Source organism: Marmota monax, unplaced genomic scaffold (genome assembly GCF_021218885.2).
Source record: "Marmota monax isolate L192 unplaced genomic scaffold, Marmota_monax_Labrador192_F-V1.1 WCK01_AAM20220418_F8-fsc00101, whole genome shotgun sequence".
In the NCBI taxonomy this organism is placed as follows: domain Eukaryota; kingdom Metazoa; phylum Chordata; class Mammalia; order Rodentia; family Sciuridae; genus Marmota; species Marmota monax.
This window is the reverse complement of record NW_026692786.1, coordinates 1,648,564-1,659,354: the sequence shown is the minus strand read 5'-3', so window position 1 is coordinate 1,659,354 and position 10,791 is coordinate 1,648,564. Positions and strand designations below refer to the sequence as shown.

General features: G+C 41.2%; 1 protein-coding gene across 3 annotated transcripts in view; it reads left to right on the top strand.

Annotated features, from left to right (window-relative positions):
* Window positions 1-2,707: 2,707 nt before the first annotated feature.
* Window positions 2,708-10,791, top strand: part of Uba2 (ubiquitin like modifier activating enzyme 2) — a 46,139-nt gene continuing 38,055 nt past the window's right edge. For 2 of the 3 annotated variants that reach the window (XM_046447940.2, XM_046447938.2), the window contains exons 1-4: window positions 2,709-2,902; window positions 6,430-6,513; window positions 8,336-8,406; window positions 10,109-10,173. In XM_046447940.2, coding sequence (XP_046303896.1) covers window positions 2,765-2,902; window positions 6,430-6,513; window positions 8,336-8,406; window positions 10,109-10,173 — 358 coding nt within the window. In that variant the 5' untranslated portion in view covers window positions 2,709-2,764. Of the gene's footprint in view, window positions 2,903-6,429; window positions 6,514-8,335; window positions 8,407-10,108; window positions 10,174-10,791 lie in introns of all 3 variants that reach the window. The other variant, XR_009227067.1, reaches the window with a different exon arrangement.

Genomic DNA, 10,791 nt, shown 5'->3' with positions numbered 1-10,791 from the left:
GATTCCTTTCTCATGTCAAATCCAGTTGTTGGAGTGGCTTGCACAACTTAGGGAAAGAAATTTACCAGTTTATTGTAAGGGATATTACAAAAATTGCAGATGAAAAGGAGCATAAGGCATGGTGTTGGAGGTGGGGAGTGGAGCTTTTGGGCTCTGGGCTAACATTCATGGGTTTGCCTGTCTAGATGCTCTTAAGCCTGTTCTTTCGGGTTTTCATAGATTTCATTGCAGAGGCATGATTGAAGCATGGACAACCTTGTAGAAATGTGACTGTACACAGAGGGTGTGATCTAATGCTCATAGGCTGGGTGGCAAAACCCAACAAAGCCTGTCAGTTCAGTAATCTGCTTGGCCTCTCTGTGCAACATGCTTCCCTTCAGGGCAGGGGCAGGATCCCTCTGGAATGAAACAGGTTTTATGACCTACTATTCAAGTGGGATAGCAAATTTCTTTATGGAAGCTGGACACAGTGGCTCAACCCAGCAACTCTAGAGGATGAGGCAGAAGAATGGCAGTTTGAGGACAGCCAGGTCAGATTAGGGAAACCCAGTCTCAAAAAAAGAAAGGGCTGCAGATGTAGCTCAGTGGTAGATCACATCTGGGTTTATAACAGTGGTCCACTTCACCTTTGGAACATAGCCTTCACTGCTCTGTGGCTTATTTTAAAAGGAACATATTTTTCTGTTCCTCTTCTCCCTTTCCCTAACCTAGGACACAGAGAACAAAAGTACCTTTTCCCAACCTAGGCACTTATCTGTCCTTGAGCCACACCCACCACTGGAAGAAGGGGTCACCAGAAGATCTAAGGCATGACTAACTCCCAAATTAACAAATTATTTCCTTTCCTTTCCTCCTTCCTTTAGGCACCAGAGATTGAACCCAGGGCTGCTTCACCACAGAGCCACTTCACCACAGAGCCACTTCACCACAGAGCCACATCCCCAGCCCTTTTTATACTTTGAGATAGGGTCTTGCTAAGTTCCTATGATCGCTCTAAATTGCTAAAACTGGCTTTGAACTTGAAATCCTCTTGCCTCAGCCTCCTGAGCCTCTATGATTATAGGTACTACTATGCCAGGCTTAACAAGTGAATTTCAACTACCATCAAGGTGCACCTGGGACCCCCATCAGGGCATACTGGGAATGTAGCCTGTGAAGAGCTTCTTTAAAAGCCCTCTGTTCTCTTGATGGGCAGGAATCACAGCTCTAGACAAAAGTACCCTGTGCTTCTCCTTTGCTAGCAAAGCAATAAATCTTTTTTCTTTTTCTCAAAACTGTGTCCTCTGGGCTGGGGTTGTGGCTCAGTGGTAGAGTGCTTGCCTAGCATGTGTGAGGCCCTGGGTTCGATTCTCAGCATCACATGTAAATACATAAAATAAAGATCTATCAACAACTAACAAAAATATTAAAACAACAACAAAAAAACTGTGTCCTCCTTATTAAATTGGCATCAGGGATAAGGACTGAGCTTTCAGTAACAGGTTAACCCCTGTACTGCAAGGAAAGAAAACCTTTTTCTTTATGGACTACTCCAATACAGAAAGATTGAGTATCTATGACCTATTGTTACCGTAGTTAACTGGAGACAGAGTCCTTGCTTCCCCAATGCTGAAGTATAACACCAGAGAAGCACACGGCAGCAAGTTTAGAATGGAAAGTAGAAGCTTTAATAAAGGACAGCAGAAAAGACTTCTCCCCAGAGGAAGAAGGGGACCCAATAGGTGGAATCCGTGGAAGTGGGGAGGTCTTCCCTCTTTTATAGCTAAGGTCTTCTTTCAGCTTTCCCATTTCTGTCGCCGTTCCTGTCCTTCTATCAGTTATCTTGCAGTGATAGATAGTAGGTGAGGAGACCCAAAAGGTGAGGGGCAGAAGGGCCTGAGGAGTAATCTGCGCAGGACAGGCCTGGGGCCGCTTCTGATTAGCATCTCCCTGTTTGCTGGGAGCTGTTTTATTAACATTTCTTTAGAATGGGCTCTGGGCCTTGGGAACATTAACATTTCAATTTCTCCAAGTGCTGCTCTGCTTTCCCAGGCTCCATTCTCAACATGGCCTTCATTTTCGATTTTACTAGATATTAGATCCGATTTACCTAACTACACTAACTACCTATCTTTCAATCTGGCTTCATTACCTTGAAGAAAAGACATTCTATTTTCTACAGCCCATCTTAGGGAGAGTCAAGAATTGGACAAAGACCTATATATATCATAATATTCCCAACTACTTGTTTCACTATCTTTTGACAACAGAATGTTATATATATTTGTCAATTCAATAGGTGAAACCAATCCCAGTGTGATTTTGCATGTTTGTTGTTGTTTGTAATGCTGAGACTCAAACTCAGAGTCTCACACATGCTAAGTTGCTGCTCTGCAATATTTTCTTATTAATTTGTAAGAGCTCTTTACATATAGGGGCAGTTTTCCAACCCATAAATAATGTCTTGGTTGGGAATTCAAACCGCTGCCTAAAAGGAGATCTTAAGAGGCTTCTCAGGTGGAAAAGCCGGTCTGTGCACATATATGAGAAGCACTACAGGTCTCTTCACCGTTGGAGGTCTCGGAGCCATTCGCAAAGAGGAAGGCCTGGGCCCAGGGGACACTACACACCACACCAGAGGCAGACCCGGGACTCCGCCTGCCTGGCGCCGACTGGCGGCCGCAGTGCGCAGGAGCGGAAGCTCGGCCGCCCTTCCCCCACCCGCTTCCGGGCGCGGCTCACTTCTCCCGCCTCCGCCTCCGCCGCGGCTCGTGGACGTCCCGCCATGGCACTGTCTCGGGGGCTTCCCCGGGAGCTGGCTGAGGCCGTGGCTGGGGGCCGGGTGCTGGTGGTGGGCGCGGGCGGCATCGGCTGCGAGCTCCTTAAGAACCTTGTGCTCACCGGCTTCTCTCACATCGACCTGGTGAGGGCCGGGCGCGCGCTGGCTGAATGGCGGGCTGCGGTGCGGGGGCCGGGGGGCTTGGGGCCCAGAGTTCGGGACCGGATTTGGGGGCGCCGAGAGCGGTTCAAGAAGTCCTGGGTCGTGGCTGCCTCTGTGGAGGGAGCTATTCGACCGGGACGGGGCGCTCCTTCGCACGTCGGGCCTGCTCCGGAGGCGGAGAGGCCGCGGGCCCGGGTCTTCCGGACGCTCCGTCGCGGGGCCGCTGCCCGCCCCCCCTCCTCCGTCCCCCTGCAGCGCCAGTTTGTGGCGTCTCAAAGCGATGGAAGTGGCCTCGTACCTTTTCACTTTGAAACTGTTTCCCAATTGCAGTGGAGTGAAGGAAAAGATTGAGTCTCGTGGATGTTGTGACTCTAATTTGCAGGTCTCCCCTAACTCAGAAATTACGACCCAGAGGACGGCTTTCACAGCAGCCCCACGTCCCGAGCGCTCTTCTGGAGCGGTTTATACTAATTCATTTACTCTTTACCACCATCTCATGCGTGTGCACTGTTTTCATCTCATTTTATTTTTAACAGATGAGGGAAGTGAGATGCAATGGGATTTAATAACTTACCCTGGGTCACGAAGCAAAGTGGCAGGACTCCTTTGGGGCTCGCGCTCCTCCGCTGAGTACAGCATAGATACACTCGCTTATTTCATTCAAGATGTGTTTAGGGTTTTAACTTTTGCGTTGGTGTACAATGACAGAAAGCTACTGTAATTGTAAGTCAGGTTATTTATCTCTTAGATTGGAGATAACACCTGGAACTTGGATGTGAGTTTAAGTACACTTAAGGTGTACCGGCAAGGTGAAGAGGGAAAAAAGTAGAGGAGACAGACTATTCTAATAAAAGAGTGAAAGGTAGCAGACTGAACTAAGGACTGATTAGAAGGAAAGAATATACACGTTTTTCTTTGCTTAGTTTTTCATCCAGTTCTGTACCGCAAATTCACATACGCTGATAAATACTGGTACTTTCTTAAAATAAGCATTTTGCAATAGATAAGATAGTGAATTTCCCAGTAATTCTGGAGGCTGAGGCAGGAGAATCACAAAGTCAAGGGGAGCCATTCTCACCAGTTTTTTTAGACCCTGCCTCAAAAAGAGGGGTTGGGGGCTAGTGATGTAGCTCAGTGGTAAATTATTACCCTTGGGTTTATGTTTTTTTGTTGTTGTTGTTTTGAACTGGGCGGGGGGGCGTAACTACTGAGCCATATCCCCAGCCCTTTTTAAAAAATTTTATTAGAAACACAAGTCTTCCTAAGTTGCTCAGTGCCTCACTAAGTTGCTGAGGCTGGCTTTGAACTTGCAATCCTCCTGCCTCAGCCTCTCGAGCCATTGGGATTACAGGCATGCTTCCACAATGCCCTGCTGTCCATGGGTTCAAATCCCCAGCACCCCTCCCACCAAAGAGTGATGTGGGAACCTGAAAAATAAAAGGTTATATTTTTTAACATTTTTATTTGGTTTAATTTTTGTAGCAAAGTTAGAAGTACAAATAAATCCTTAGATGGTTATATGTTTTGACAGTGTTCACAAATTATGACTAAAACTGTTAGGATTTGTCACAATTTTTTTAGAATATGAGGACTGGGGATGTAGCTCAATAGTAGATCGATTTCCTAATATGCCTGAGGCCCTGAGTTCAATCCCCAGTACCAAGAAGAAGAAAAAAAAGCTAGAACATAAAATGTTTTTTTGTGTGGTTTTTCTTTTTTTTTTTTTTTAATATTTAGTTATAGGTAGACACAATATTTTATTTTTATGTGGTGCTGAGGATTGAACCTAGTGCCTCAGGCATGGTAGGCCAGCGCTCTACCTCTGAGTCACAACGCCAGCCCTGTGTGGTTTTTTTCTTTTGAGGTAGATTCTCCTGTTGACCATACTGGCCTCCACCTGAGATCCTCCTGCTACAGCTTCCCCAGTAATTGTGATTGTCGTTATAGCCCACCTGCCCAGCTACACTTAGAACATTTGATTACTGTTTATTAAATTTATTGAACTGAAATGAAATTATTGCGGCCATTATTTCCTTATATTTACTTTTTTGAGGGAGTGCTACTGGGGATTGAACATGGGCACTTTACCACTGAACTACAGCCCCAACCACCATCACCACGACCCCCCCCCCCTTTTTTTTTTTTTGGTACTGTGGATTGAACTTGGGCCCTGAACCACCATCACCAGCTCTATTTTGTATTTTATGTAGAGGCAGGGTCCCACTAAGTTGCTTAGTGTCTCACTGTTGCTGAGGCTGGCTTTGAACTCTCAATCCTCATGCCTCAGCCTTCAGAGCCTCTAGGATTACAGGCATGCACCACCTCCAACCCCATTTTATTTTATTTTTCAAATTTTTAAGATAGGGTCTTGCTAAATTGCCTAGGCTGGCCTGGTACTTGTGGTCTTCCTGCCTCATCCTCTTGGAATAGCTGGGATTACAGGTGTGGGCCATGGCATCAGGCTCCTTATTTATTCTTTTTTGTTTGTTTGCAGTATAGGAGTTCTAACTCAGGGCCTCCTACATAGTGTTGAGAGCTCTGCCACTGAGCTACAACCCCGGGCCTTCTTATAGTTCTCATATATATTTTTAGGCAGCAATTAGATGAGACTTAAAACATGACACTTTTTTAACCATATGTAGAAAAGTTCTTTTATAGTCCTCAGTAATAATTGTAAGTGAAATTTGGTATATAAATGTAGGCTTGAATTAAAGAAGGCAGCAAGAATTTAGTAAATCTGGTAGTCACATATTATTTAATAAAAAGAACAGGGCACAGTAAAATTTATATTGGATTTGAAAGAAATTAGATTGAGATTTAGAATTTATATGTATGTATATAAATTTATATCTTCACCAATCTACACACACACTTTTTTTTTTCTTTCATGGTTCTGGGGATTGAACCTACAGGTGCTTTGCCTCTGAGCCACATCCCCAGCCCTTTCTGTTTTTCATTTTGAGACAGGGTCTTAACTAAATTGCCTGGGCCTGCCTTGAACTTGTGATTATCCTGCCTGAGTCTCACAAGTAGCTGGGATTAGACATGTACCACCATGCCAAGCTAAATTTTATATTTTCAGTAAATCATATATATTTTAATGCCTTCAAAGAAATTTTCTGAAGTACTTATAAGGATGATTAAATAAACAAAAAGCATTCTTTTCATTGCAGGGGTGGAGGTACCTGGGATAGACATGAGGGCCATTTAACCACTGAGCCACATCCCCAAACCTTTTTCTGTTTGAATTTTAAGACTGGGCCTCACTAAATTGGTGAGGCTGGTCTTGAACTTGTGATCCTTCTGCCTCAGCCTTCCAAATCAGTGGAATTACAGGTGTATGCCACTGTTCCTGACAGTTTAGCAGTTTTGGTATAATTGGTCTGCAAAGCATTTTCTCTGCTATGTAGCAAATATTAAAAAATTCTAGGTTATAAATGCTTAAGATAGTGATATTGCTCAAACATACCACAATATTTGTAATTTATCTGGGGTTTATGCATTTGTAGATTGATCTGGACACTATTGATGTCAGTAACCTCAACAGGCAGTTTTTGTTTCAAAAGAAACATGTTGGAAGATCAAAGGCACAGGTAACTATTTCTCATACTGTTTCTATAATCCTTTGATGAATCTTTTATTTATGAAACTCATTAAGTCCCAAGTTTTCAATTCTGCAAATATTTTAATGAAATTGACACAGGAGCATTAGAATAGGTTGGAAATCATAATCTAGAGCTTATTATACAAATTATGATTTTTGTCAGTGACATTAATACTAATGAATATTATTATTTTCACCAAGGAATATGTTTTTTCTGTAAGTATTTATTGTAAGGTTACCATAGTGGTATATTTTGCCCAAGTTAAGTTTTTTAGGTGTTATGTTGATGGGACAGTGAGCCATAATGGCTTAATTTTTGCCTTTCTTACAAGAGGAAGAAAATGGGTAAAGCTCTCTCTTATTTATTTATTTATTTATTTATTTTTAGTTGTAGTTGGACACAATATTTTATTTATTTTTTAGTTGTAGTTGGACATGATATCTTTTATTTATTTTTATGTGGTGCTGAGGATCAAACCTAGGGCCTGGCACATGCTAGGTGAGCACTCTTCTGCTGAGCCACAATCCCAGCCCCTAAAGCTATCTCTTTAAGCTGAGTGTGGAGAATAAAAAGATGGAAGTGAAGGGAGGACTAGCCCTCTGTTTTTGGTCTACAAAGGAAATAGAAGTGTTCTACTTAATCCTGTAATTGGGGTGATTTGTTGTGTCTTCTTCATATTTAAATTTCTGATTTCCATAGCCTTGTTTTCCTATACCCTCTAGAGGTTGGCTCTTCTTTGTAGCAAGAGAAGCTACAATCTTCATGATTTCTATGCTTAAAGCATCTTTTCTCTCTGTCAGTCCTTTTGTCCAATTCCCAGTTTTCTTTTCTTTTTCATATTTTGGCTCCTTTCTCCAGGGATACTTTGCTAAACCTTTTAGACTTAGTGGATTAAGTGAGGTCTTCCTCTCAAAATAAGCTTTTTTTTTTTTTTTTCAATATTTTAGGGCCTTGCTTAGGGCCTTGCTAAATTGTTGAGGCTGGTTTTGGACTCCAGATCCTCCTTCCTCAACCTCCTGAACCACTGGGATTACAGGCGTGTGCCACTACACCCTACTCAAAACAACCATCTGTGTATCATTGTAGTTTGTATTTATACTTGTGTAGATGGTTATTTAAGGTTTCTTTTGATTGACACTTGGCTTTTTTTTTTTTTTTTTAAAGAGAGAATGAATTTTAGTATTTGTTTATTTTTTTAGTTATCGGCGGGCACAACATCTTTGTTTGTATGTGGTGCTGAGGATCGAACCCAGGCTGCACGCATGCCAGGCGAGCGCGCTACCGCTTGAGCCACATCCCCAGCCCGACACTTGGCTTTTGCAGTACACATTTGTTCGTTTCATTTTTTTTTTTTTTGCAGTATTGAGAATTAAACCCAGGACCTTGCACATGCTAGGCAAGCTCTCTACCACTGAGCCACATCCCTAGCCCTGTATATAATTCCTTCCTTCCTCCCTCCCTCCCTCCCTCCCTTTCTTCCTTATAGAACCTAAGGTATTATGTGCACTTACTTACCTGAGCACTTTATTACTAATTTACACCCTGTCCTCACATTTTATGTTTTTCCTGAGGCTTACCATTCATACAGAAGTGGATGTGCTATGGTATAGGAGAAGGTTGTCCTGTTTTATAAATATGATGGAGTTTAATCTTAATGAAATTTTATCACATTTTTGTATTTTGTTAGTGTTTAACATAAATAAGACTACTGGGTAAGTAGGTGAGTTACCAGAATTGTGTCTGCCAGAAGTACATTTCAAATATATATTCAAAAAAATGTTATAGTAATTTACTGTTGTTTGTTTTCCAGGTTGCCAAAGAAAGTGTACTGCAGTTTTACCCGAAAGCTAATATTGTAGCTTACCATGACAGCATCATGAAGTATGCTCTAATTACTATATTGTGAAGTTGTATTTGCTGTGAATTTTTAATTAAGCTTAAGCATGTTATTTTTATTACCCAGATATGTGTGCCCAGATCATTATGTTTTTTTAAAAAGATTTTTCTAGGATAATAAAAATCTGGTAGTTTGTGCCCATGTAAGTTAAGTGGTATTCTTTTACCAGTTTATGTATGTTTACATGATCTAGATAAGTAATAAGATTTAAATATTGTTAATAAATAAGTTACTTGGACACTTAGGAAAGATCTTATATATATATTTTTGTTGGCTTGTTTCATAGTAGGAAATGATCCCAGAAGTGCTTTACACTGACCTACATCCCCAGTCCTTTTTATTTTTTTATCTTGAGATAGGGTTTCCCCAAGTTGGTGAGGCTGGCTTTAAACTGATGATCTTCCAACCTCAGCCTCCCACGTTGCTGGGATTGTAGGCGTGTGACATTGCACTCAGTTCTAATTAAAATAAGATGTTTAAAATTCCTTGTAGATAATAATTCAGACATGTTTAAGTATATTTCATTCTGATTGATTTTAACGGTTGCTTGTTTAATTTAAAAGGTTTCCGTCCAAAATAATCTGTTTATCAATACTCTAATGTGGTAATTTAACACTGGGAATTATAGTGGGTCAATAATTTTGATAATATATAAATGATATATGAAATAAATAAATATTTAATGTGGGAGGCATGGAACAAAGAAACTCTGGGTACAAATTACCTTTTTTTCTTCTTCGTATGTGGTGCTGAGATTGAACCTAGGGCTTTGGGCATGCTAGGCAAGTGTTCTACCACTGAGTCACATCCCCATCCCCTAAGTTATCCTTTGTCTACAGTTGCTGTCTAGCTCAAAAGTAAATGGTATGAAAAATACTCCTTGTTTGTGGGCAGTTGGTTGGGTGCTTGCCTTGCATGCACAAGGCCCTGGGAGCAGTCCTCAGCAACACACATACACACAAATAGTCTTTGTTTGAGATACTAGAATTAGAGACAGCCTTAGGCTTTCTCATAAGGGCATTTGTATCTTCAACTTATTTTTTCCCTCTAGATGTTTGGTCTACAGACCTGCCTATAGCCCCATAACCCTCTTATCCTGTGTTGTTTTCCCAGCATGCTAAAAGCAGAAACCCTAGGGGCCTGAGTCCTGCCTGATTCGGACCATGTGGAGTGAAGCCATAGGCCAAGCAGATCCTGGGAATGTGTTCTTTATATGTTCCCAGGCACTTGGCTGCCCTGAGAAGGCCTGGTGGGACTAGTGAGGTTATGCCATCTTTCTGTTAGTTTGAGATACTATTCTTATGCCCGAGGTAGCTGGCCAAAAAGCATAGGAATTTGAGGGAAATAATTTCTTTTAATTTACTTATGTTTGGAAAAAGTCAGACTTTATATGGTATATGTTCTTTTTTTTTAAAATATATATATATATTTTTAGTTGTAGTTGGACACAGTACCTTTATTTTACTTATTTTTATGTGGTGCTGAGGATCAAACCCAGTGCCTCACATGTGCTAGGCAAGTGCTCTACGGCTGAACCTCAGCCCAAGCCCCTTTTATATGGTATATATTCTTAACATCAGTTATATTTTGCTGTTGTTACTTTATTACACTTTTCTGAATTTTGTATTATACTGTGAAGATTGTATATAAGGCTGGTTTTGTTGATCTTTTTGTTTTGCTTTGTAGTCCAGACTATAATGTGGAATTTTTTCGACAGTTTATATTGGTCATGAATGCATTAGATAACAGAGGTAAGATCATTTTACTATTTTGACATCCCTGTATTTTCCCTTCCCCATATTAAAGCTTTTAAGAAATTTAGTATTAAATTTTTTTTATGAGTTAGAACTTTAGAGAACTAAAAGGAAGTAAGACCAGGTTTAAAGTTTTCCAATTGGGCTCCCAGTGATTCAGGAGGTTGAGGCAGGAGGCTTGCAAGTTCAAGGCCAGCCTCAGCAATTCAGTGAGAACCTCACCAATCTAGTGAGACCCTGTGTCAAAATTAAAAGGGCTAGGGATGTAGCTCGGTCTTAAAGCACCCCTGGGTTTAGTTCCCAGTACCAAAACCCAAAATCAAAAAAGCATGTCACTTGCAATTTTTTCTAGAAACGATTTTTTTTCCAGGCAAGAATTCAGCAATTATATATACTTTACTAATCGACCACATGATGTAAATAAAGGGGTGTATGTGGATGAGTTTGTTTCCTTGGTGGCACACTTTAAATACAGTGTGACTTTGTTTGTGTGGGGACCTAAGAAAAATGACTCTCCAGGTCTCATTAAAGACCAGTTAAAACACTATAAGGGGGACTGGACAGCATTTTTAAAGCTTCTCAGATAATTCTAAAAAGTGCCATCAAGGATAAAAG